At 38.9% G+C, this 25,090-nt stretch overlaps 2 protein-coding genes across 4 annotated transcripts in view; one reads left to right on the forward strand and one right to left on the reverse strand.

Annotated features, from left to right (window-relative positions):
• MARCHF5 (membrane associated ring-CH-type finger 5) overlaps positions 1-8,134 on the reverse strand; it is a 54,172-nt gene extending 46,038 nt beyond the window's left edge. The window contains exon 1 of one of the 2 annotated variants that reach the window (XM_037156599.2): positions 7,795-8,134. In XM_037156599.2, coding sequence (XP_037012494.1) covers positions 7,795-7,829 — 35 coding nt within the window. In that variant the 5' untranslated portion in view covers positions 7,830-8,134. The remainder of the gene's footprint in view (positions 1-7,794) is intronic. The other variant, XM_037156600.2, reaches the window with a different exon arrangement.
• The window catches only part of CPEB3 (cytoplasmic polyadenylation element binding protein 3), a 178,387-nt gene continuing 161,374 nt past the window's right edge, over positions 8,078-25,090 (forward strand). Inside the window, exon 1 of one of the 2 annotated variants that reach the window (XM_037156593.2) lies at positions 8,078-8,153. The gene's annotated coding sequence lies outside the window, so the exon portion shown is untranslated. Of the gene's footprint in view, positions 8,154-8,214; positions 8,397-25,090 lie in introns of those variants that run through there. The other variant, XM_037156590.2, reaches the window with a different exon arrangement.

Consider the following 25,090-nt stretch of genomic DNA (forward strand, 5'->3'; position numbering starts at 1 on the left):
GAATAAGAGTATTCAAAGTGAGAAAAACAGCATAAACAAGTTTAGAGATAGAAATGAACAAATGGTCATGAACAACGAGAAGACCAAAGGTCTGGAGCAGAGGGTTTTAAGATACAGATAGTACAAACTAGCTTCAAAAAGGGTGGATGACAAACATAACCTCACCTCATAGGGTTCATTTGTGAGTCATCCACTCTTTGTATGATTAAGTTAGTTATTTAAAAAATATATGAAAAAAGGAGGAGAAAACTTATCAATGAAAGAGTTTTTCATTTGAACGTTAAGTTAACTAAGCAAGATACGTAATCCAACAAAACAGCTGGCAGTAAAGCCTATCTTTGCAGACTCAAATTACAAGTGTCTATTTTGGATTATTAGAGAAATCTGGGAACTCAGACTCCTGCCCCAGAGATCACTGATGAAAACTTAAGTGTAACAGAAGAGAACAATTAATTCCAGGATATAGGAGAGCAATGAAACAAGCTTTAAATAGCTGTTATTGTATCATATATAGTTCCTTGATGTATTTGCTTGATAGTTTTACAAAACAGAACAAGCACTAATTCAAAACAAGCTTAGAGATCCACACTCTGGTCACTGCAAGGAAGGCCCCATTTGACAATGGAAAAAACGGCACTGTTACTTTGTCTCAGGATTAAAAGCATCATGTCCCATGTATTCTAGAGTAGGAACTACACAAACAAAACTAAAAATCTCTTTGTATCTGTTCACCCCAGTGGAATGGAAGTTAAACTATCTGGATTAATCAAAGAGATATAACCACAATTGTGACACACTACATAAGGGCAATGCTAAGGGAAACATTGGGTATGGGCCAAAAAGTTTTTTTTTTTCTTTTCTGTAAGATGACTCTAGTAGTACTTAGTTGTCTTGAACTTCATTCGAAACAATTTTATTAGACTGTATTGTGACATGTGTCACATCAGTGTGCATAAAAAACATCAAAATTGGAGAATTTTTGTGTAGCCATTTTAATACTGAAGATGGAAGAAAATATGCAATATTTTTGGCATATTATTTCAAGAAAGGTAAAAATGCAACTGAAACAACAAAAAAATTTGTTCAATGTATGGAGAAGGTGCTTGTGACTGATTGAACGTGTCAAAAGTGGTTTGCGAAGTTTTGTGCTACAGATTTCTTGCTGGATGATGCTCCATGGTCAGGCAGACCAGTTGAAGTTGATAGTGATCAAATCGAGACATTAATAGAGAATAATCAATGTTATGCCATGTGGGAGACAGCCAACATACTCAAAATATGCAAATCAATAAAGTTACTGGTAAAAATGAAAAAATGTGTCTTATTTTATGGAAAAAAATAAATAAACTTTTTGGCCAACTCAATACATCACATCAAAAGCAGTCATTTATTGAGCATATATTCACGCCATGTCCTTTGTTTCTGATCTTCATAAACTCTGCAAGCATTATTATTGCCATCTTAAGGAAACAAAAGCCTGGAAAGGTAATCTGCTCAAGGCTTCAAGTTAAGAGGGGCATTGATGCAACCTAGGCCTTGACTCACTTAGCTTTTGTCTCTGCACCATGCTGTTATACTGAGTGTATTCTGATAAAAATTTCCATTTCTCATTTCTAAGGAAATTATAGCCAGTTGCTAGAGTACTTTTAAGCAGCCACAAGGAGCTTTCACCAGAGTTCTAAACGCCTTCTAGTCTATTTCAATGTGCCATATAATAGTCATCTTTCATTATCTTATGAATTATGGTATGTAAAGAGTTGGGAGGTGAGTATGTATGTATGGCATGTAAAGAATTGCTACATGAGTCTCAACAAGAGATAAACAATATTTCTGGCTGAAATGGTCAGAAAAGCTTTATAAACGAGGCAGAACCTAACGTGGGTCTTGAAGAATAGATAGAACTTTGAAAGACAAGATGCTGAAAAGAAAATCTTGTCTTCAGAGGACAATGAACAAATCAGTTCGGCTTGGGCAAAAGACATATACTTACTTATGTACTCGTTCTTAAAGAGAAGCAACACTTTGAAAAGGTAGTTGGTGCCAGCCATATACTCAGTGTCTTGAACATAAAAGGAAACATAATACATGTGATTACAGGAGGTCCTAAAGGCCAGGCTCAAGAGTTTGAACTTAAGCTTAATTAGCAATAAGAAAATACAGAAGGGTTTTGAGGAAATGAGACAATTGTTTAAATGGTGTTTTATTCCAACCACTAATATGTCGTAAATAATGAAAAGAAAGACAGTGATTCAACAATGTTTCCAATGTACTAGGCCCTTGTGGTGAAATGGGATAGGAGTTTCTGATTTCAATGACTTTCCAGTTGAATATGCATGGTGGTGGTAAAGGTGAGTATCAAAGGCTCTGACACATGGAATAGGTTAGGTGCATTAAATTTTTAAAAATATTTTATTTATTTACTTTTAGAGAGAGGGGAAGGGAAGGAGAAAGAGTGGGAGAGAAACATCAGTGTGTGGTTGCCTCTCATGTGTCCCCTACTGGGGTCCTGGCCTGCAACTCAGGCATGTGCCTTGACTGGGAATGGAACTGGCGACCCTTTGCTTGAGCATGAACAGGCCCATGCTCAATCCACTGAGCTATACCAGTCGGGAGGGGGGGAGGGGGGTGCATTAAAAAATTTATAATACAATGTGATATACTATAGTAAATGCATAAAGATTCTATGGATACACAGGAAGGAGTAACTCACTCTGCCTGAAGGCTTGAAGTGCAATGCTTCAAGATGATACAAAAACTTAATTATAAAGATGGGTAAGAGTTAGGTGTTAAGTCATCTAAAGCAAAAATAAGGAGATGAAAGAGCAAGAAATACTCAGAGGACAGTGACATGCAATGCAGAAGAGTATAGTTAAGGTAGGCTGAGGCAGATTCAAATCTCTTTGCTGGGATCTTAAAAGTTTAAATTTTATCTGATAGATGTAAAGACTAGAGAATTTTAAAGCATGGAAAGGACATGATTATAATTGTGCCTTTGCTAATTCTGGTACTACTTTGTAAGTCAGAGTTGAAGAGAAAAACTGGAGTCAAAAGTAGTATTTGAGAAGCAAGTAGACTTGAAGGGAAAGATGCAAAAAAAGAAAAAAAATACTTAAGTTTTATGGCTGGTAGACTATAAGAATGGTCCTATCAAACACTAAACATTGAGAGTTCAAGATAAGTAAAAAGATAGGCAAATATCAGTAGTTTAGATAGGTAAAAGTGCTAGTAATACAATGTATACAAATAGAAATGTGTACTGAGCAGCTAGAAATGAGACACTAAAATGTGAAAAGAGATCAGGACAAAGACACACCTGGGAGCATTCAAATAGAGGTGAAAAGATAGTAAGTGGCTACACTTTTCCAAGAAGATTGGTAAATGCTGAGGATTGAAACATACTTACATTACTGAAGGGAGTAAAAAGTGAGGAAGTCAGGGGGTGGTGGATCAGTTTCATTTTCAACACATATATGTCAAAGACATGAGGACCAAGAAAAAGTAGTCACTAAGTTTACTGCTTAAGAAATTACTGATGACCTTTAGTATATTTTTAGTAGCGCCAAGGACAAGAAAGGGGAATGAAAGTCAAATTATAAAGAGAAAATAAAAACCTAAATGTCATAAACAGGGAAAGGATTAAAAAGAGTGGTATGTTAAGATGGATATTTTATATATATATTCTTTAATTGCTGCATGGCACAGAGCTCAAAACAGTATTTTAAAAAGCAAATGTAAATTAATTTAACTTTTAGAAACAAAAAACTATTATATAACATATATAAGACAGGAAGACTATAAACCATTTATGGTAGTGGGTTAGGTATGGGGTGATATGGGACTGGGGATACTGGTCAAAGGTGACTTTGTAAAGTTTCTACTTTGTATATACAGATGGAAGTAAATATAACGAACTGCTATGACTTTTTAAAATTTATTGATTCTGTGGTAGAAGGGAGGAGGAAGAAAGGCGAGAGATGAGGGGGAGAGAGAAAGGGGGAGGGAGAGAAACAGAAATATTGGTTTATTGTTCCACTTATTTATGCATTCATTGGTTGCTTCTTTTTCACACCTTGACTAGAGATTGAGCTCACAAACTTGGTTTATCTGGATGATGCTCTAACCAACTGAGCTACCTAGCCAGGGAACTAATTCCTAATGATATAATTCCAAGAACTGCCCTGTAATTGACAAAATTGGATAGAGGCGATTAAAGAGAATGAGAAATTGCTTTAACGGAAACTAAGATGGTTATATAAATCAGAAGACAATAAAGTATGATCCTACCAGAATATTCTCTGAAGGAATGTATATGTGTAGTTAACACCCTCACAAAGAAAAGATTCTAAATCACTTTGCACTAAAGGAGGCAGGCAGGGAGCAAATTATTCTACTCGCTTTTCCTTCATCTGACTGTTCTGGGAACACTGGCTTCATGCCCTGCCAACTCACCAGGTGCAAGTAAGTGATGCAAAACAACCTCAACAAATTCCTGAGTGTTTACTGTGAGATGGGGTACACAGAAGTCAAATTTCCAGAAGCATTTCTGAGGAGGCCCAGACCATGAATCTGAGGTCCATTCTTATAGTTTGTTATTCTTTGTATTCTCTACACATTTAACCCTAATTTTGAGATGCCTCCTTAAAGAAGTGTGGCAATGAAGAAAATAAAAACTGACCAAGGTTCAGAGAGCTAAATAATAAAGGGTTTGAGTTTATAAATGGTTATTATTTCAGGTCAATGATTTGTGACCCCAAATCATCCATGACACTAAAAAAAACCCCCACAACTTCCCCACTACCCTCAAACAACTGTTTACTGACAGCAATTTAAAAGTTTATATAAACAGTTGCTTATTGTTTATAAAAATGGAAGACAAAAAAAGCAAGCTATATATCTACACATGTGTATATTCTTTCCACCTACAAATACTGTAATAATAAAATGTGTCAAGATAAATAATTGCTAAACTAACTTTATTTATTTCACAAAAGACAATTCAACTTCTGATATAAGTTGCCATTAGTTTAAAAACCCTGTAAGATTAAGTGGTATAAACTAAACATACCATTCATGTAAACCATTAATCACCATCTTCATCGTATTTGACAGTTTATGGGACACAAACCTCACTAGAATTTAAGCTTCATATAAGTAATTTTTTGGTTATGTTCATTACCATATACCAAGGACCTACAATAGTACTGAGCACATGTAGGCACTCAATATTTAATAAATAAATTCAGTAAGTACAAATGTTTAATTCACTATAAAAAACCTAATTTTTAATCGAGAAGCCAAACAATTATGTATTATATTGTTTCCTTACTCTTCTTGAGAATAAAAGCTGCACTGAAGAAATCAAAATATGAACAGGTTTCAGAGCTCAATTCTGTTCCTCAAAAATTGCCATCCAAGGACCAAGCTGGGGGAAAGCCAAACTCAAGGCAAGAATTATGGGCTCCTATAGGCTATTAGTATGCTTCAAACGAACCCATCAAGTACCTTTGTGTTCAACTTGTATTCTGGACCAGCCCAGATTAATGTAACTATGAAAGAGATAGGGGGCAGGGAACTGCCACATTGGATTGTTACACTAAAATCTTAAGTACCTTCTGTATGCCTAATATATGCATAACATTTTATTGTTTTATAAAGTGCGTATACCTGTTCTCATTTGATATAATCCTGTGAGCTAGAATATTACCATTCTATAAAGGTAACTCCAAAGTTGCAGAGCTAGTAATTGGCAAAATGAGAATTTCAAGACTTTGGTCTCTAAACTAGCCCAAATTTTTCTCACTAAACTGTACCATAAAATAATGCCTTAGGATTTAAGGTAGTGTTTTCCAACCACATAAGAAACATCTGGAAAGCTTTTGAAAACAGAGATGCTCAGGACCCAGCCTCCAAAAATTTGTAATGTAATTGGTCTTGAGCCAGCCATCCAGCTGGCTTTAAAATACTCCCCCAGGTGAGTCTATTGTAGAGGCAGGTTGACAAGTACTGATTTAGTAATAGATAATAAAGGTCTTTGAATGCCATCTTAAGAACCTACCTTGAGGTATGTCAAAAAGGTAAAGATGAGGATGAGCTAGTATTACTTACAGTCACCTGCTTCAGTAAGTGCAACCAGAATTTTCAAGTTTCTGTTGAGAAGTTTTAAATGCCTCACTAGCACTCCTTGGCTTTTTACTTTTATGGAACTCTCCAAAGAACATATGAAAGCCAGGTCAGCTTCTGGACACACAAACTTTTCTAAAAGTCACTTAGCTAAAAGTGAAAGCTGCAGGCACTCAGGTATTTAATTACCAAATTATAAAATACCCTGCCTGAGAATGGAGTCTCATCTTATTGGAACTGGCAATGGCAGGAGGTAGCTTCTCTGGGCATATTTCTTCAGTAGTCCTATGCAGTTTGCCAGTAAGCTAAATTGTAATTAAAAAACAAAAACAAACAAACAAATAAACAAAAGAAAACCCTGGTAAATTACCAGACCCCCCAAGACAACTGGGGGAAAAGACCAAAATAAGAAAAGAAAGAAAAAAGTCATGTACTTGTTCATAAAATGAATATTTATTGATAACCTGCAGAGTACAAGCTCTGTTCTATGGTTCAAAATAAATAATGATGACTAAGTTTCTGCCCTCCAGGAACTTCCATTAAAAGAAAAAAAAAAAAGGAGTGTTAATACAATTTGACCTGAATGGTCAAGGTCAGCTGGATGAATCACTAGGTCATCCCAAGTGAAAAAAATACCATGCTTTCTACTAACTTAGATGTCTCAAAAATCTAAGTTCCAAAGGAAATGTCTCATTTGGGGAGGAGATTTGTACTCTGGATGTGGCAGATCCAAACAGCATTTGACTGGATATAAATTCACTTAAGGGAGGACTTTCATTTAACGCCTTACAGTTGGATGGATCTTTGCTCAGCACAAAGAGCTGTACCACTTGCTGAACTAGGTGGCAAGTGGTGCACTGAGAGTAGTAAGCAAAAATAAACATTATGGATTAGCCCGTAGCATTGGCTATGCCACGAAATTATAAACTGGCTGGGGGGAAATGTGGATTAAGCTTCAAAAATTCAAGGTGGAACCCAAGGCCTAGAATTTAAACAGCAGAGGGCGGTTCATCTGCTTTCACAGCACCCCCAGGAATGGGCAACTGGCCCCAACACTGATGAAACTTTCTCGTGAACTCAATGAATCTTAATATAACGCTAAGTGTTCAGTGTTGGATTCATGTGGTTTTCTATAACCTCTCCTTTGGTCTGATCATTAAAGCTCCCTTGCGGATACTATCGACCTTACAGTGTAGGCGTGGGGAGGGCTGAAGTCATCCTCTCAGTCTTTCCAAAAGATAGCTTATCCTCGTTTTTCGGAAAGAATCTTAAAATTGTAGAAAGATCATTTCCCTGAAAGATGGTTTGGTTCTTCTGGCCAGTGACATCACTAACAGACGTGTTACAACATAGTTTGGGGGAAGGAAAGTAAGAAATAAAAAAAGAAACTAAGTCTGTGGGTTAAAACGAGTCCCTACCATTTCAAAACGGCATTCCAACAGTACTGGACACCTCTCCCTAAGTTTTGCTTTAAGTCGGCGCAGCCAGGCTCTGTCCCCCCCACCCCACCCCGCCTCCCTCCGAGTACGAACCGCAAACTTTCTGCCCCTCACGCGGCCCCCAGACAGCCGAACTCCTCCCCGCACGCCCCGCTGACGAGGAGCCTCCAGGCTGGACGCGGGCAGGGCCCGAGCGGCTATCCGCGACTCGCGCGCTCCCCCCAGCTGCCCATACCTGTCCAGCATCTGCTGTAGGGCTTGGTCGGGCATCTTCCGCGGAGCCGGCGCACCCGCCAAGCCAGTGAATCCGGTCACCGCCCGGCCCAGGGACAATAGCACTGAGAGGTGGCGGAGTAGGCCTCAGTCCCGCGACAGCCGCGAACCTGCCACCCAGCCTCCCGGGGCAGCTCCGCGAGCCCCGAGGCGGCCGTGCGCGGCGTCCGGACGCCTAGAGGTGGTGGCGGGGAGCGAGGAGGAGGAGCCTGGGGCGGGGAGGCGACGATCGCGGCCGGGGTTCCTGCCCGTCGGCCCGGGGTTCCGGTCCATGGACTGCGGGCGCCGAGTTGCTGCCGGCAGAGGAGCTACCTCTGTGAGGTAAGAGTCACCGCCTCCGTGCGCGCCGGGGTCGCGACGCAAGGCGGCCCAGAGCAGCCTGGGAGATGTAGTCCTCGGACCGTCCCCACTAGAGGCTGCACAGGCAGTCCGGACCACCGCCGCCGCGCCCGTCCCCCGCCCGGCCGGCGCCCTCCTGTTTCCTTCCTCCAGGGGGAAAAATGTGCTTTGGGCCGCTTTCCAGGAAGCAGCAGGATGTGCCGCTCCACTGTCAGTAGCAACAAGGTCAGTCCTTTCTGCTTGTTTCTTTTCTACTCAGCTGTTGCCCTCAGGTGGGACCGAGCCAGGTGAGGGGGAAGGGGCTGAAGGGCCATTTCTCGTGGGGGTCCCTAGCCCCGGCCGTGGCGTCGGTCACCGTGGCGGGTTTGGGGTGGCTCAAGTGCCTTCTGAAGCCCTAGACCCCTGTCGCGTCGGAGTCTATTTTGGGGAGTCACACAGCTTCGCAAAGGGTCGGATGCTCTAGTCCGTGGGGCGGGTAGGCAGGGTCTACCTTAACCAGCCGGTTCCCACCCGAGTCATTATGTGATTGGGGGTGGGATGCGGGGAGAAAAGATGATCTCTGCCTCTCTAGGAACCTTCTAAAACGTGTCTGGGCTTTCAAGGGCTCGCCGACAGTCTCCAAATGGGACATGGTCATTAATAAACAGCTCTTGCTTACTCAGCTGTGGGTTGTCAGGGGTGTTTGTTTCTCTTTGCTGCTGGTCACTGTTAACCATTTCTAGTCGCCTTGACACCTCCAAGCAGGTGGATGTGTGTGTGTGTGTGTGTGTGTGTGTGTGTGTGTGTGTGTGTGAGGATGGGGGTGATCAAAAGGGAAAAATGATAAATCACTGGTTGGGTTATTATCTGACGCCCTAGGGACAGCTTTGGCGGGAGGAAAGAGCTATTGGCTAAAACAAATGCGTCTTTTTGGGCAACCTGTGGAGTCCTCTAGCGTTGTGATTAGTAGGACGTCTGGTAGTTTTTCCTTGATTATGCCTAATTTCTGCTGGAAGATATTTGACTTTTCTTTAAGTTAAAACGTGTATTTTAAGCTCTCTTTTATGTAGAATTTTACTGTCAGCTCTTAACTCTCTGTTTAAAGTTTGCTTCCTGAATATATTTGAACTAGAGTGTACATTGCCAGGGAGGAAAAATAACTTGTGACCAGAAGTTTATTTGGCCTTCAGTCTCTGAAAGATGCTTTTATGAAAGGGTTTGGGAATTTACATGGTGAATTACAATTAATGTTTCACCTTTTTTTTATAGAATGAGAAACAGGCCCCCCACTCGGAGAGGGAATAAATCTTTAATTTAATCAAGGTGTTTGGTATTTTCAACTCCTATTTATTGCTTCTACTGTGTAAACCTTCCCTTGCTGTATATCTCTTAAGCGATTTTCAGCCACAGGAGATGAATATATGCATTCCTCTAAAAAAAAAATAGGTTTTGATCCTGGCATGTTGATTAAATAGGCCAGTGCAAACTCAGTTTAATGATTTACATTAAATGTGAAGGAATTCTCACCTCATCTTGGAATTTCTGTATGAACCCCAAATTGGAAAGTAGTATGACATAGTTCTTTTGATAGCCAAGCTGTGTGAAGATTAATCTTATTATTTTTAAAAAAGGATTCGGGGTGGGCTGGGATGGGAGTAAAAGACAAAACTGTATATGAACAACAATTAAAAAATTTTAAAAAGGATTCAATATTAGCATTCACATGAAAATTATGTTTCCTGGCTCTGTTACAAATCCTTTGAAACAGAAAAAAGAAAATGTTGTTTTTCATCTTAGAAGTGATTAGCTCCTGACCTAATTTCACTCCTTGGTATCTACCCATGAAAAATAAAAAAAACGTATGTCTACACACAGATTTGTATTGCAAATGTTCATAGCAGCATTATTCCCAATAGCCAAAAAAGTAGAAACAACCCAAATACCCCTCAATTGAGGATGAAAGTATTCTAAAATTGATACAGTGATGATTGAACAGCTCTGTGAATGTACTAAAAGCCACTGAATTACACCCTTTAAATGGTGAATTTTATGGTGTTTAAATTATATATCCATAAAGCTATTTAAAATAATACCAGGTAAAACCTTAAAATCCATTATTAGTAGACTGACTCAATATGTTATTCATGTAATATAATATTATATGGCTGAGCCATCAGTTAGGACTCCCTGCTCCTCCCCCAGAAATCAACTCTAGCTAATTCAGCCCCACCTAGGGGACATTCATTATTGTCTGGAGGTGTTTTTGATTGTTACACTAGGGGATGCTGCAGGGATCTGGTGTAGAGACCAGGGATGCTGCTAAATATACCATAATGCATAGAATAGCCCCTCACAACAAAGAATTATGTAGGCCAAATGTCTATTGAGCTGAGGTTGAGAAACTCTAAGCTAACTTGGGCAAAAGGAAATTCATTGGAAGGATATGGGTGCGCTCACAGACTTGAAAGTGGGGCAGGAGCACCAGGCTGGAAATAGTTAAGTACCAGTTACCCTAGAGAATCTTGGTAGCAGAAACTTTCCATGCTCTTGTACTGGGTTCAGCACAGGAATGAATACATTCCAATGTTTTTATTCTGTTTAAGTTCAAAATTGAAAGAGGGAGCATCGAATCAATCTTCCTTGCCACTTGACTAAGGGAGGGCAGTATACCTTGAATACTGGCAGTTCCTCATAAGGAAGAACATTCATTAGTAAATACCTATTGACCATATATTTATGTTCTAGGTACTTTTAAATTTTTGTTATCGATTTTTAAAAAGATTTTATTTATTTATTTTTAGAGAGAGGGAAAAGGAGGGAGAAAGAGAGGGAGAAAAACATCAATATGTGGTTGCCTCTTGTGCACTCCCCACTGGGGTCCTGGCCTGAAACCCAGGCATGTGCCCTGACTGGAAATCAAACTGGCTACCCTTCAGTTTGTAGGCTAGCACTCAATCCACTGAGCCACACCAGCCAGGGCTTGGTGTTTTTTTTTGTTTGTTTGTTTTGTTTTGTTTTTAGAGAGAGAGATTTAGAGAGAATGCATTATTTATGCATTCATTGGTTGATTCTTTTAAAAATGTTTTATTTATTGAGTTCAGAGAAAGGGAGAGGAAGAAACATTGATTTGTTGTTTAACTTATATTTGTATTCATTGATTGATTCATGTATGTGCCCTCACTGGGGATCAAACCTGCAACTTTGGCTTATTGGACCATACTCTAACCAACTGAGCTACCCAGCCAGGGCTCCATGGGTTGATTCTTGTACATGCCCTCACTGGGTATCACATCCTCAGCCCTGGTATATTGGGATGATGCTCCAATCAACTGGCTACCTGGCCAACAAGGCTGTTCCAGGAATTTTTTTAGATGCTAGGGATAGGGTAGGGCAAAAGAGACAAAAATACCCTCATGGAACTTATTTATGTGATGCTAAATCAGTCTAAATCTTTAAGGAATAACTTAAAGAATTTCGAATAGTTGCAAAATACCAGCACCAATAAATACTGCCTACACGTTTAGTGAAAAATGCACAGAGTAGATTGTATTTATAGTATTACCACATTTACTTTTTTAAAAAATTTAGCAAGTACAAGTGAGTGGGTTGCTAGGATATAAAACTTTTAAAAAATATTACCTCTGGATATGGGGAGAGGAGGCTACTTTTTATTTTACTTTCTTATGCTGTCTTCACGTCTCACCATGGGGATGTATTTTATAGTTTAAAGTTTTTTAATTAAAATAAAAAAGAAAATTTGTGGTACAAGTGAAGGATGATTAATGGCTTTTCAAAGTCACAATATTATGATTTTTTACCTATTATGAAAAAGCAGAAAGGAAGAATATCTGACTGGAAAGTGAGACCTGTAATTATTCAACAAATGTGTGTTGAGCACCTAGCTGCCTTAATTTCTTTTTGGAAAAGGTGAAATAAATAAAATATCAAGCAGCAGCCATGTATGAGACATGCTGTGAAGTGCTGTACCTGGTAGAGGATTAAAATTTGAAAGAGATGTAACAACTGCCCTCAATGGATACTTGTTGGCATGTACTTATTAAACACCTAATATGTGGCATGTGCTGCCCCCTTTACATAATCTTAAATCCTAACAATAGCCCTATAAGATGGGTGGTGATACCTCCCATTTCACAGGTGAGAATATTGTAAATTGGAAAGATGAAGTCATAGCAAATAAGTGCCATACTTGATATTTGAATCCAGGTGTATCTGACTACTGGAAAACAGTATATTATTATAGTATGTGAATAGTTAAATAAGTATTAATATCACAGGATTACCCATGATTAATTTTTGAAGAACTTTACAGATAGGTAGCCCGGGAGCTCAGAAAAGAAGTTACTGCATATTAGAGTAGTCAGGGCAGGCTTCCTGGTGGAGGAGTGGTTTGAAAGTCTTGAAGGAGGAGTATTTGGATGTGTAAAGAGAAAGACAGAGCGTCAATCTTTATGGAATGCCTGCTTGAGGCCAGAAATATCTCACCTAATCCCCATAGCCTGATTTGAGAGGTGAGGAAACAGGGCTTCTCTTACTCCTACCCAGGGATAGGCAATTAATAGGCATTCATTTTTGGTGATCTTATAGGTGCAAAGTGAGATTTTATTACTGTAGCCCAATGTTTACCTCTATTTTATACCTTCTGGGTTTTACATCTTGGGTAAGATGAATTCATGATAGGAGAGAAAGTGTACATACAAACTAGTAAACTAGGACACAGTCTTTTAGAAGTATAGATATTCAGCATAGTTTCCTTCTACTTAGGGAATTTTAGGCCTTTTTGGGGGCATTATATTTAACTTGACACCCTTCAGCTGAAATCTCAACTTGGTAAGTCTGAGGAAGATCACCTATTCAGTGATTTATTCAGCATCATTTCTTGAGTTCCAACTGTGTGCCTCACACTGGGGGAGATATTGGGGTTAAAAAGTGAATAATACATTGTTACACTGTTCTTTCCATCATGTTGTTTATAGTTTAATGAAAGAGATATGCAGTCATATATTTAGAGTATATGGAAATCTGAGCCAATATATATGCACATACTCCCCAAAACCTAGGAGTCGTCCTTGAGCCATCCTTCTCCCTCACTTCATACCCCTACCCTTCATTCAGTCGGCAGATATGGTCCATTTATCTCCTAAATAGCTCTCCAATCCATTTGTTTGTTTCAGTGTCCCTGTCTTCAGTCCCCTTAACTGTCATCTCTTACCTTGGACTACTTATCAGTATCATAATTGGTCTCCTCCATTCACTTTTACCCCCTTTAGTTGATTTGACAATTGACCGCTCCAGTCTACTCTTTCCTTTGATTTATTAGTAGAATGACCTTTTAAGAAATGTAGAACTGATCTTTTTACTGGCTTAAAATCCTTCTCAGGCCTGTTTAAATCCTGGTGAGAAGGAGCCAGTAGAAAGCATAAATTTAGCAATTTGGAAAAAAGGGAAATAATCTGTAAATTATGACTTTCATAATTTAAGCTTCATGAAGGCAAGGATCTGACTGTATCTGTTTTGTTCATTATTATACCCCCATTGTATAGCACAGTGCTTAGCTCATGGCAGGTGTTCAGTAAATATTTAATAAATGTTAAAAAGAGGGACACCTCTAAGGCTAGAATGAGCCCTGTGATGTTTGATTGGAATTGGAGATATCAATACAAACTCATGATTTTATAGGTGCATAAACACACACACATGTGTGCCTACAGTTCTATCTGCTGTAGTTCTGTAGTTCTATCTGCTGAGAGGGACTAAGGCGGCCACACCCCAGAACCAATGAGTACACCAACTGCGATCTCCAATAAAGGGAACCAGGACTCTTTGGAGAAATTGCTACTTCTGGACTGCGGCAGGAAAAGTACATAAGGCTGGAACATTTCATTCCCAGAAAGTAGGGATGTGCTCAAAAAATGGTAGGGACATGTCAAAAGAACCCAGAACTTGTAGACACCCCAATGGCCAAATTAGGAAGTAACATAAATAATAATAGTAGTGAATTATAGCCCATAGAATAAAATATGAATTTATGAGTCCATACTAATGCAAATAAGCGAATAAATCAGGGAGAAGGAAAAACTGTTTAGTAATAGTAGCATTTTAATTAATGTAAAAGGTTTGGTTATACCAGGAAAATACCACTTGCAAACACCAGTGATAATTGATGCAGACAAGAATCGTTAAGTTGGTGTGTGAAAGTATGTTGAGAAACAGGATATTCACATAGAAAGTATCTTCCCACAGGTATTTAAATAAAAAGGGAAAACTAGTAGCTTTACAGTGGAGTGCTCTGGCAGACACTGCCTTAACCAAGTGATCAAAGTTAACATCACCACATAGGACAAATCCACATCATATTTCTTCTAAAACGATGTACTGAAAAAGGACACAAAATCACTTCTGTGCTATGACTACCAAGTATGTATGAGCTGAATTTATGCATGAGGAAATGTCAAATATACTAAAATTGAGGGACATTCAACCAAAACACCAACCATGCTCTTCAAAAGTGTCAAGTCCCATATTAAAGGAGACTAAGGAGACGTGACGACTAGGTGCACTATGTGATCCTGGATTGGATTCTTAGAAGGGATATTGGTGGGCCAATAGGCAAAATAAGGTCTGTGACTTATATAATAATATTAAATCATTGTTAACTTTTTCAATTTTGATAATTATATTGTGCCCAGTAAGATGTTAATATTTGGAGAATGTATATGAAAGTGTGGGGAAATTCTTTTTTATAACATTTTTGTAATTGTGAACTGATTTCATAATGAAAAGTAAAAAAACAAAAAGTAAAATAAACCTTACTTCACTTGGCTTTGTATTGCCTCTGCTTTCTTTTCCAAGCCCCTCCCTGTGCTGCCCCCCCCCACCGCCAACCTGTCTTTAGTTTTCCAGTTCTACCCTGAGCCCTAGCATGCCAACTATTAGCTTTTTTCTTTAGTTCCTTGAATACACCCTGCTTCTTCTCTTCAGAGCTGGAAAGTAGGAAGAAGCATGGTATTCTCTTTGCATGGAATACACTTTCTCTGAACTTTATTGTTTTGTTCTTTAAGGCTCAGTTTACTGACTTTCGAAAACCATGCCATGACCCCCAATCCAGGTCTTCACATCATGCGGTTTTATAACATCTGATACTTTTTCATAGCATTTTTACCAAAACTGCCATGAATTTTTTTTAGCATAGAATTGACTGTTTAAAGTCTCTCTCACTAGAAATTAATGTTCATAAGAGATGTAGGGATTTTGCATCCTAAGGTTATGACCCCAAGAGTGCATAGGCAGTGACTGGCTGATTTAAGATGCAAAGATGCAAGTTTCTTTTCTTTTTTAAAATTGTTTTTGCTGTTATAGTTGTCCTAGTTTTTACCCCCTTCGACCTCCCTCTGTCCAGCCTGCTACCCATTTCCATAGTCAATCCCCACATTGTTGTCCATTTCTATAGGTCCTTCATATATGTTCTTTGACTAATTTCTTCCCCACTTTCAAATAGTCTCCACCTCACTCCTCCCCTATTACCGCTCAGTCTACTGTATAATTCTATGCCTCTGTCTCTATTTTGCTTATTAGTTTATTTTGTTCATTAGATTCCTCTTATAAGTGAGATCATATGGTATTTGTCTTTCACTGCCTGGCTTATTTCACTTAGCGTAATAGTCTCCAGTTCCATCCATGTTGTCGCAAATAGTAGGAATTCATTCTTCTCTGCTGCATAGTATTCCATTGTATAAATTTGCCACAGTTCTTTAATCCTCTCATCTACTGATGGGCACTTAGGCTGTTTCCAACTTTTGGCTATTGTAAATAGTACAGCTGTGAACATGGGGGGCCATAAGTTCTTTGGAATTCTTAGGATATATGCCCAGCAGTGGAATTGTTGGGTCAAAAAGTAGTTCCATTTTTAACTTTTTGAGGAAATCTCATGCTGTTTTTCACAGTGGCTGCACCAGTCTGCATGCCCACCACCAGTGCACAAGGGTGGGGAAAAGGAGACTCAGGTTTGTTGCTGCATTTGAGGACAAGTCTGAGAGAGCACCCCAGCTCCACAGCTCATCACAGGATCAGCCGAGTATTCAATTGCTGCCACTCTGGAGACCAGTGTCTCCCTCTGATTCATTCTGCCTTCCTCATTTCATTGCAGGTATACTTACCAATTTTGTCCTGCCCCAATAAATCATTTGCCTGCAAAACCTTGTCTAAGAAACTCAGCTTTTGACACTATCTAATCTGCCTGCTCTCTAAAGGTTGCCATCATGGAACCTCCATGTATGTGTGTATGTTTGTTTGGTTTTTTTCCCCCCAAATTAAAAAAACCTTTAATGACTATACAAAATTGTGCCCAAATTAAATGTACAGCTTGATGATTCTCAAAAACTCTCAGCAGTATTTTTATAGAGAAAGAAAACGAAAATGAGTTTGGATGGTGTGTGAACCACCTACATTTACAAGTTCCTCATGGGAAAAACTTAAAAAGGGGGGTGTTGCCAAGGAAAGTTGGAAGTTTGTCAGATTTTAAAAGAGCAGTTATCTTTTGGTTGACTGCAGTGCATTCTGAAATGAGAGGAACATTTTAAGTATACTTTATAATACATGTAGGTGATGGGGAAAATAATGAGTATCAGGAACCCTGGTTCTTGATACTCATTATTTTCCTCCTGGCTGGTGTGGCTCAGTGGACTGAGTGCCAGCCTGCAGACCAAAAGGTTGTAGGTTCAATTTCCATTCAGGGCACATGCCTGGGTTTTGGGCCAGGTCCCCAATTGGGGGGGGGGGCACCCGAAAGGCTACCAATCAATGTATCTCTTGCACATCAATGGTTCTCTGCCTCTCTTTCTCCCTTCCCCTCTCTCTAAAAATAAATAAATAAAATAAAAAATAAGTGGTAAAACTTGCCATTCTCAGAGTATTAAGAAAAGAAAGAAAGAAAGAAAGAAAGAAAGAAAGAAAGAAAGAAAGAAAGAAAGAAAGAAAAAAGAACCAGAGGAAAAACTGAATCATTTCACTAGGAAGAGAGAGGAAAAGATAATCTTTTGGAAAGTCAAAAAGTCAATATATTAAATATGTCAAAATATTGCTAAAAATGTGAGTACTAAGATTTTCCTATGAATTAAACTTAATATTTTACTATTCTTTTGATTTTTAAGTAAAATTTCAAGAATCCTTCCATGGTTTTGTGTACCAGTGATAAGCATAGCTTTCACTGAGGGTGTTCACTTTACTTTCTGTTTAATTCTTTAGGTATCTACCACCAGCACCCTCATCCTGTCCTGCCTGGATGATACAATAGCTCAGCTCCTCCTAGCCAACAGTCTGTCTGTTTCCACTCTTGCACCCACCATGGTCTGCTCTTCACACAGAACCCTGGTGGTCTTTTTAAGCCATAAATCATCTCATGTCACTGCCCTGCTCAAAACTCTCCAGGGGATTCCTAATCACACTTAGAACAAAACCCAAAATTTTAATTTAGCTCAAAAGGCTCTACATGATGTTGTTCCTTTCAGACCTCATTTTGTACCACTTTCCTCCTTGTTTACTTGCTCTCTAGCTATAGTTGATTAGATGGTCTTCCAAAGTGGGGGTCAGAAAACTACAGCAGGGGCAAATTTTTGCCAGAAGCCTACTTTTATCCTGCCAGGGAGCTAAGAATGGTTTTTAAATTTTTAAAGGACTTTAAAACAACTGCAACAAGAACAAAACCAAAGAAGACCTTATGTGACTTGCAAAGACTAAAATATTTACTATGTGGCCTTTTTACAGAAAAAGTTTGCCAGCCTCTCTGATCTAAAGGCTTATTCCTACATTAGGATCTTCACATTAGCTGTTTCCTTCACATCCTTCACACGAATGGGTTCTTTTAATTCAGGCGTGAGCTTAATTTAGGTGTCATTTCATCATTGAGGCCTTTAATAACCATCTAACCTAAATACCTTGGCAGATTCTCTCAATCACATCACTCTTTTGTCCTTTACAGTACTTGTAGTTACCTGATCTTTTCTTATTTTTATATTTTCAACAATCGTTCCCCCTTACCTCCATGAAGGAAGACCTGTGTCAAATGAATGACTTCTGCACATGAAGTTTTGGGCTCTGTTTTCTTTTTTTGTTCTCTCTGGGAGAACCTACACTACAAATTGTAATGAAGAGCCACTTTAGAAAGGAGAAGCCAAACAGTGCCTCTCCTTGAGAGAAGAGACTTTTTTCCTCCCCCTCTTCTCCCCTAGGAGAGGCCAGTGATAGAAGAGGGGGATGTTTCAAAGGGATGTCTTCAGGACTTCTTATTTTAAAAAGAAAAAAAAAAAAAGGAAAAACCTTTCTTCCTTTTATGTTTTGTTTTGCGGTTTTTTTATTTTTGAAAGAGGAATTTTTCAGGATGGTAATTGAGGTCTCATTCTCTAAGATGCTCTGAGACTTTTGGGTGAAGAGTTTAAGTAGAGGCAATTCTCTTGGGAACACTCCTGAGCCTGTCCCCCGTTCCTCCCCCCAAGCATGTACATCCTTGCCTTCTTTCTCCTAAGTTCCAAGAGCCCCTTCTTGACTCTATAACTTGTTTCCTGAGTCCACACAGCCAAGCTGGTTCATGTCTTCCACAACTCACTTCTTCTACCACTATGACTTTCTAAATAAACTTTTGCTTGTTTTGGGGGAAAAAATGTTTAACTAGAGAGGCCTCTGTTTGGGAAATGGATGTAACACAAAGAGGAGCCAGGCCTGGGCTCAAAAGAGAAGAGGAGGACAATCTGAATAGGGCTTGATCCATCTAGGTGATCAGTAATGGGGAAGAAAGATAAAGGCCCAACAACCACAGGTCCTGGATTTTTCTGAAGTTTAGTTCTGTTAGATAATTAGACCACACATTTTTACCTTTGATTTAGAACATATACGGCCACTAAAGGAAGAAGCAACAAGAAGCAGAAGCTTGATTGTAAAGAATGTGGGCATTGATGTTATTCTTCTGGGTTGTGCCTGGATGTGGCCGGAGGTGAGCGAGGAGAGTTAAGCTTCAGAGCTTGAGTTTTTGAGTCACAATAGACCTGGGCTGATTCACCCACTAGTTATGTCACCTTGGGCAAATTATTTAGCATTTCTAAGCCCAGGTTTCCTTATCTGAAAAATGAGAAGAATGATAGTTTCTTTTAAGGTTATTATGAGGATTAACTGATAAGGCAGGTACACTGTGTAGCTAGATGCCTATGGGGTCTGTCATCTTCGTGTAAACATCATCTTAGTCCTCACCACCAGATGCTGAAGAAGTTTTCTCCTACATAGATTTTGAAACTAATAATAAAATTTGTATTCTGTGGCAGTTTAAAGTATGTGCCACTGTATTCTGCACAGGAATGTAGGATATGCAAAGAGGTGGGATCAGACATGTCTGGAGAGCAAGGTTACTGATGCTAGAATAAGTATGGGCTTAACACAACTCATTTGACTCCCAATATTAAGTGGAAAGGAGGGAAGGAAATCTATACTTGAGTGTGGACCTTTCAGGTAAAGCCATTTGCATGTAAGTATTAGCTTTGGATTTTAAACATTGATTTTTAATGTCTTGCTATCTATTTAAATGCCCTCATACACACCAATACTGCTATATAGGTAGGATGGCTGTTATTTTCTCTATTTTATTGTAGAGGAGACAAAGCCTGAAAAATTGAGAACATGGGTTTTAGAGTCATACTGCATTGCCATGATTTGAATCCTAGCACCTCCACGTCCCAACAGTGTAACCTAGCATAAGTTACTTGAACTTCCCAGACCCTCAATATCTGCATTAGTGAAGTGGGGATAATGAAGGGACATGCCTCACAGGGTTGTGTAAAATCATTCACCATGTAAACAAAGTACATGGCATGTCAAATAGTATGTGCTCAGTAAATATGTTATTGTGTTATCTTTCAGGGCCAGCCAGCTAATAAATAGTAATGCTAGTATCAAATTCAGATCATTGGATTTCATATCCTATGTCCTTTCCACTCACCACCCCCCATACATTAACTAATGTTGATTTCTTGCCATTGTGGTGATGTCATGAACCATTAACATCAGGGTGGGTGGTCTAACTTGATTTTCCAAAAGTGGTAGGAGATCTATCAAAAGTATCCCTCTTGGTACACTTGGCACACTGTAACTGTTTCTCAGCTTCCTTGGTGAGAGAACAGAGCTACAGGGCAGAACTACACCAAAGACTCTGGATTTTGGTCCAGCTGGTTGGAGCAAGTATTAAGCATGCCAGTCTGCCACACGATATAGCCTACATTACACCAAATCAAAGGGAATCTTGTAGCGAGGTTGAAACAGCATGCTAACAGGGAGCTGAAAGACTTGAATTCTAATCTTGGCTCCACCACTTATTAACTGTATTTTGCGACATCTCTGAACCTGGGTTTCCGCATCTTTTTTTTTTTTTTTCCTTCCAGTTTTATTGAGGTATAATTGACATCCAAGTAGGGATCCCAGCAGTCGTCCTCAGTGCTGTCACCTGTTCATACCATCCTTTCGTGGAAATTAGGAAAAGGTGCCTCTTCTAGCAGCTGCAGCTCTAAGGTTCATGAGCTTGGCGAGCAGAGCTTGTACTAGATTCTAGTCTACACTAGACTCCTTGGCCAGCCTTTTGGTGTATTGTATACTCTGCGAAAGTGAACATGAAGGGCCCTGTCTATGTTGTCTGTCTGCTACACAGGACTGTTAACAAAAAGTGAGATAATAAAGGTGAAGGAGTTTAGTAAAGTGTAATCCTCTGTGAATGTAAGGTATTGATATTACACAAATGCTACTTGGTTTCAAATAGTGAGATACAAGGGCTTCCTGGGTAGACACACTGACCATTGATTGCCCTTCCATTTGTTCTGATGATCCCTGTGACTCAACGTACACAGCACCTATTAATTACTGGCTGTTAAAGCAGAGATTGTGGCAAAAAAGTTTATTTTCCCGCCGCTTTTCAGGCCTGAACCAGCCTTGTTTTCTAGAACCCTGAAGATTAAATGCATTTCTCTTGATTTATCATTTTCAAGAAAATCATGCTGTTTTAGAATATTCTGGAGTGGGACTGGGTCTTGCCCATTGGTAGAATTTGGAACCCTTTGGCTTATCTCTGGTTTTCAGGCAAAGGTCATTATATAAAAGCTTTGTGTCAATGGGAGAAAGAAAAGTTGCTGAACCACAGTTTGCCCTCTTTTCACACCTTTGAAGCCCAAGCTGTCTCCTGGGCTATCTGGATCAAATAGGACAGGAGGACCTCCTTTTATGAGTCACTAACCAAAAGACAGCTTTATAGTCAGACAGACCTGAAATTAGGTCCTAGTTCTGACACTACCTTGTGAAGGTAAATCACCTTTCTAATTTTTCATTTTGTCATTTGGACTTACAGACAATAATAGCATTTACCTCATAAATTTACTACATACATTAAGTGAATATTTGCAAAGCGCTTAGCATTGTATCTAGCACACAGTATATGCTCCATAATTGTTAGTTCTCATTACTAAGTTTCCTGCAAGATATTCTACCAGACTCTCTGGAAGTACAAAAGCATAAGTTGTAATGCCTTCTCCCAAGAAGCTTAGAGTTGTAATTGGGGAATTAACATAATTGTACCAGAAAAGGTAAATAGAAATGCAAAGCAATAAATGTGTGGTACAGATAGATGCTATTGTCGGGAATTGGTGTTTGAACTAGGATCTTCAGGACGGTGAGGTTAGGATAATATAGTGTGGTTGAGAAGGGCATTCCATTTGGGATCTGTAACAGCAAGGCTCAGGTCCATTAGTAGACCGTCTTATCTGGAGAAGTTGGATTAATGCCATTTGTGAACATAGATTGGGATTAAAGGGGAGAGCCCTAAATACTAAATACTAGGGTAAGTATTTGACTTCTGCCCCATAGATAACGATGAGGGATGTGATGAAACTTGCACATGGAAATATCCAGTAGACAGCTGGACAGCTGTTGGGAAAATGCTCAGAACTGTAGCTAAAACTTGGGGATGGAAGTTGAAAGTGTGAAAGCTGGTGATATCTCTAAGGTCAGCTCCTTGAGAGGTGCTTGTTGATTCCAATTTGATGAGGGCAACTTTTAAACAGCATTTAAAGTGAGATGGTGAAACTGTTGGGAGATTTGGAGAACAAGTTAAGCCATTAACTGGGTAGGATTTGCTTATCTGAAGTCTTCTGAAAGAACACCTGGTCTTTGAGAATAATTTTTAAATGAAGTTAAAATATAAATGGCGGTTATTACAGGAGGAGAAGAAATGACCCATATAAAGCTTAACTATATTTTCTGAAATCATTTTGTAGTTTTTGAAGTCTCCAGAGGCTTCTTGTTACTGAGTTATCATAATGACAGTAGGAAAATGAATAAGCTACCATTGACTAAAGGGCGGTATGTTGTATCAAAAAAAGTTTATAAAGGAGGGGACATTCTGATAAGGGGACTCATTTTGCCTTTGGATAAAAACTGAAAATAATGTGGATTGCCTTTTTAAAGAGTGTAACTTTAGTTTCTCTGTAAGTACACAAATTTTGATGCATAGAACTTTTTAATGTAAAAATATATGATCTGAGCATTATTCAGACCCAAGATGAACGCAGATGTAGGAAATATACATGAATATCTTTTCTTTTTTAAAATTGAAATATAGTTGACATAAGTACTGTATTGCAGAAGGATCACCGCAGTGAGTCTAGTTAAGAGCTGTCATCACACAGTTATAGTTTTTTTCCTGTTAAGATGGACCCTCATAGCAACTTTCAAATACACAATACAGTAGTATTAACTATAGACACTGTTCTGTATGCCACATCTTCATGACTTACTTATTTTATAACTAGAAGTTTGTGTGTTTTGACCACCTTCACGAACATTAGGTTTTAAAGTAAAATTATGTACAATTGAAGTCTACAAACATAGGGAACATAGATGAAAGCTATTTATCTTCTTTCTCAAATAGAATACACACATGTACACATTTGTATGTCATAATTTGAAATGGAATCTCCAGCTAGTCAACATAGACTAGAAGTATTTCAATTTACCTTTGCTAGATTAAGCAAAACAAACAAGCAGAAAACCTCATAGACAGACAATGGTATGATCATGGCCGTAGGGAAATTGGGGCGGGGGAAGGCAGGAGAGGGTAAAGGATAGATGAGTGGTGATGGAAAGAGACATGACTTGGGGTGGTGAAGACACAATACAATGTACAGATGATGTGTTATAGAATTGTATACCTGAAGCCTATGGAATTTTATTAACCAATGTAGCCCCAATACATTTGATAAAAAACTAAGAACAGATAAATTTACCTTCACTATTTTATTATCATAGGAAGGTATGATGAAGAAGAATGCCAAAGTATTTTTAGGATGCTGAAAGGGACTTAATCTTATTTGGCATATCAAGAGAGTAGAGATATTTTTCTACATTTGTTATTATCAGAACAGTAATGTTATTCTTTATTATATACAGTATTCATACATTGTTTTCATGTTGGAAGTTCAGTTCTCAAGGAAGTATATAGTGCTCCAATCTTTCTTAAATAATTTGTTAATATGTATCTTAAGCCTTAATGTTACGCCTTTCAACCAAGTAATATTTTTCTTTAGAAATATGGCTTAAGGAAACACTAAGTTTGGAAAACAGTGGAAACTTGTAAACAAATGTCCTGCAACAAAAGAAAGAGTAAATTAATTGCACCAAAATTAATATTTTGTATGGAATATCTTAATTAAACATCAAACATGTTGTCATTAAACATAGGTATGGCAATAGTATGTCTCTTCATCTAATGTTAAAAGTGTGCTCTGAGCCTCTATAAATTGAGGTGGAAGGTACTTCGTTCTTTGATTTGGTCAACAAACTTTTATCTCTGTTTCAGGCCCAGTTCCTGGGTTACAAATATGAATATAGTCCTAATCCTGAAGCTATTCTAGGAAAGATATGTAAACAGATAATTACACCAAAGTATGAAGAATATTGCAGTAGAGGTATGTGAGTGTTACAGAGATATATTAAGGAGGGAATGAGCAATTCTGCCCACATGGTCAGAGAAAGCTTCAAAGAGGTGACTTTTGACTGGGTTCCGATTGGTGAGTAGACGAGGTTATCAGGAAGTAGAAAGGTCATTTCAGGCAGAAGGATATGAGCAGCAGCACTAAAGTAGAAGAACATGGTCCGTTTACGGACCTGTAGTAGGTAGAGTTGGGGAGAAGGATGGAATATTAACTTTGTGTTTTATCTTCTTGGCAAGCAGAAGGTAATTAAGAGTTTTAGGAAGCCCTGGCCTGGTTAGAGCATTGTCTTGATACATCAAGGTTGCAGGTTCCATCTCCTGTCAGGGCCCATAGAAGAAGCAGCCAATGAATGCATAAATAAGTGGAACAACAAATTGATATTTTTCTCTCTCTTTCTGCCCTCCTTCCCTTCCTCTCTTTCTTTAAAATCAATAAATAAACCCTGGCTGGTGTAGCTCAGTGGATTGAGCGCAGGCCTGCAAACTAAGCGATTGCAGTTCGATTCCCAGCCAGGGCACATGCCTGGGTTACAGGCTGGTTCCCAGCTAGAGACACACAAGAGGCAACCATACATTGATATTCTCTCCCTCTCTCTTTCCCTTCCCCTCTAAAGATAAATGAATAAAATCTTAAAAAGAAAAAAAATCAATCAATAAATCAAAAACGTTTTAGGAAGGGGCATAACATGCTAGAAACTGTGCCAATGATTACTTAGGCTTTAGTACGGAGGCCACATTTGGAAGGGTCCCAGATGGGAAATCTTAGGATATTACTGCCATAATTTAGGTGAAGGATTATATCAGCTGTGAGTAAAGAGGGGGATGTCAATCAGAAATTTAGGAGGCAGAATTAATAAGTTTTAGTGCCAGTTGGACTTGTCCCTCTGGCAAGTGAGGGAAAAGGGAAGGG

The sequence above is a fragment of the Artibeus jamaicensis genome, unplaced genomic scaffold, assembly GCF_021234435.1.
Source record: "Artibeus jamaicensis isolate MK-2021 breed Jamaican fruit bat unplaced genomic scaffold, CSHL_Jam_final contig_332, whole genome shotgun sequence".
Classification (NCBI taxonomy): domain Eukaryota; kingdom Metazoa; phylum Chordata; class Mammalia; order Chiroptera; family Phyllostomidae; genus Artibeus; species Artibeus jamaicensis.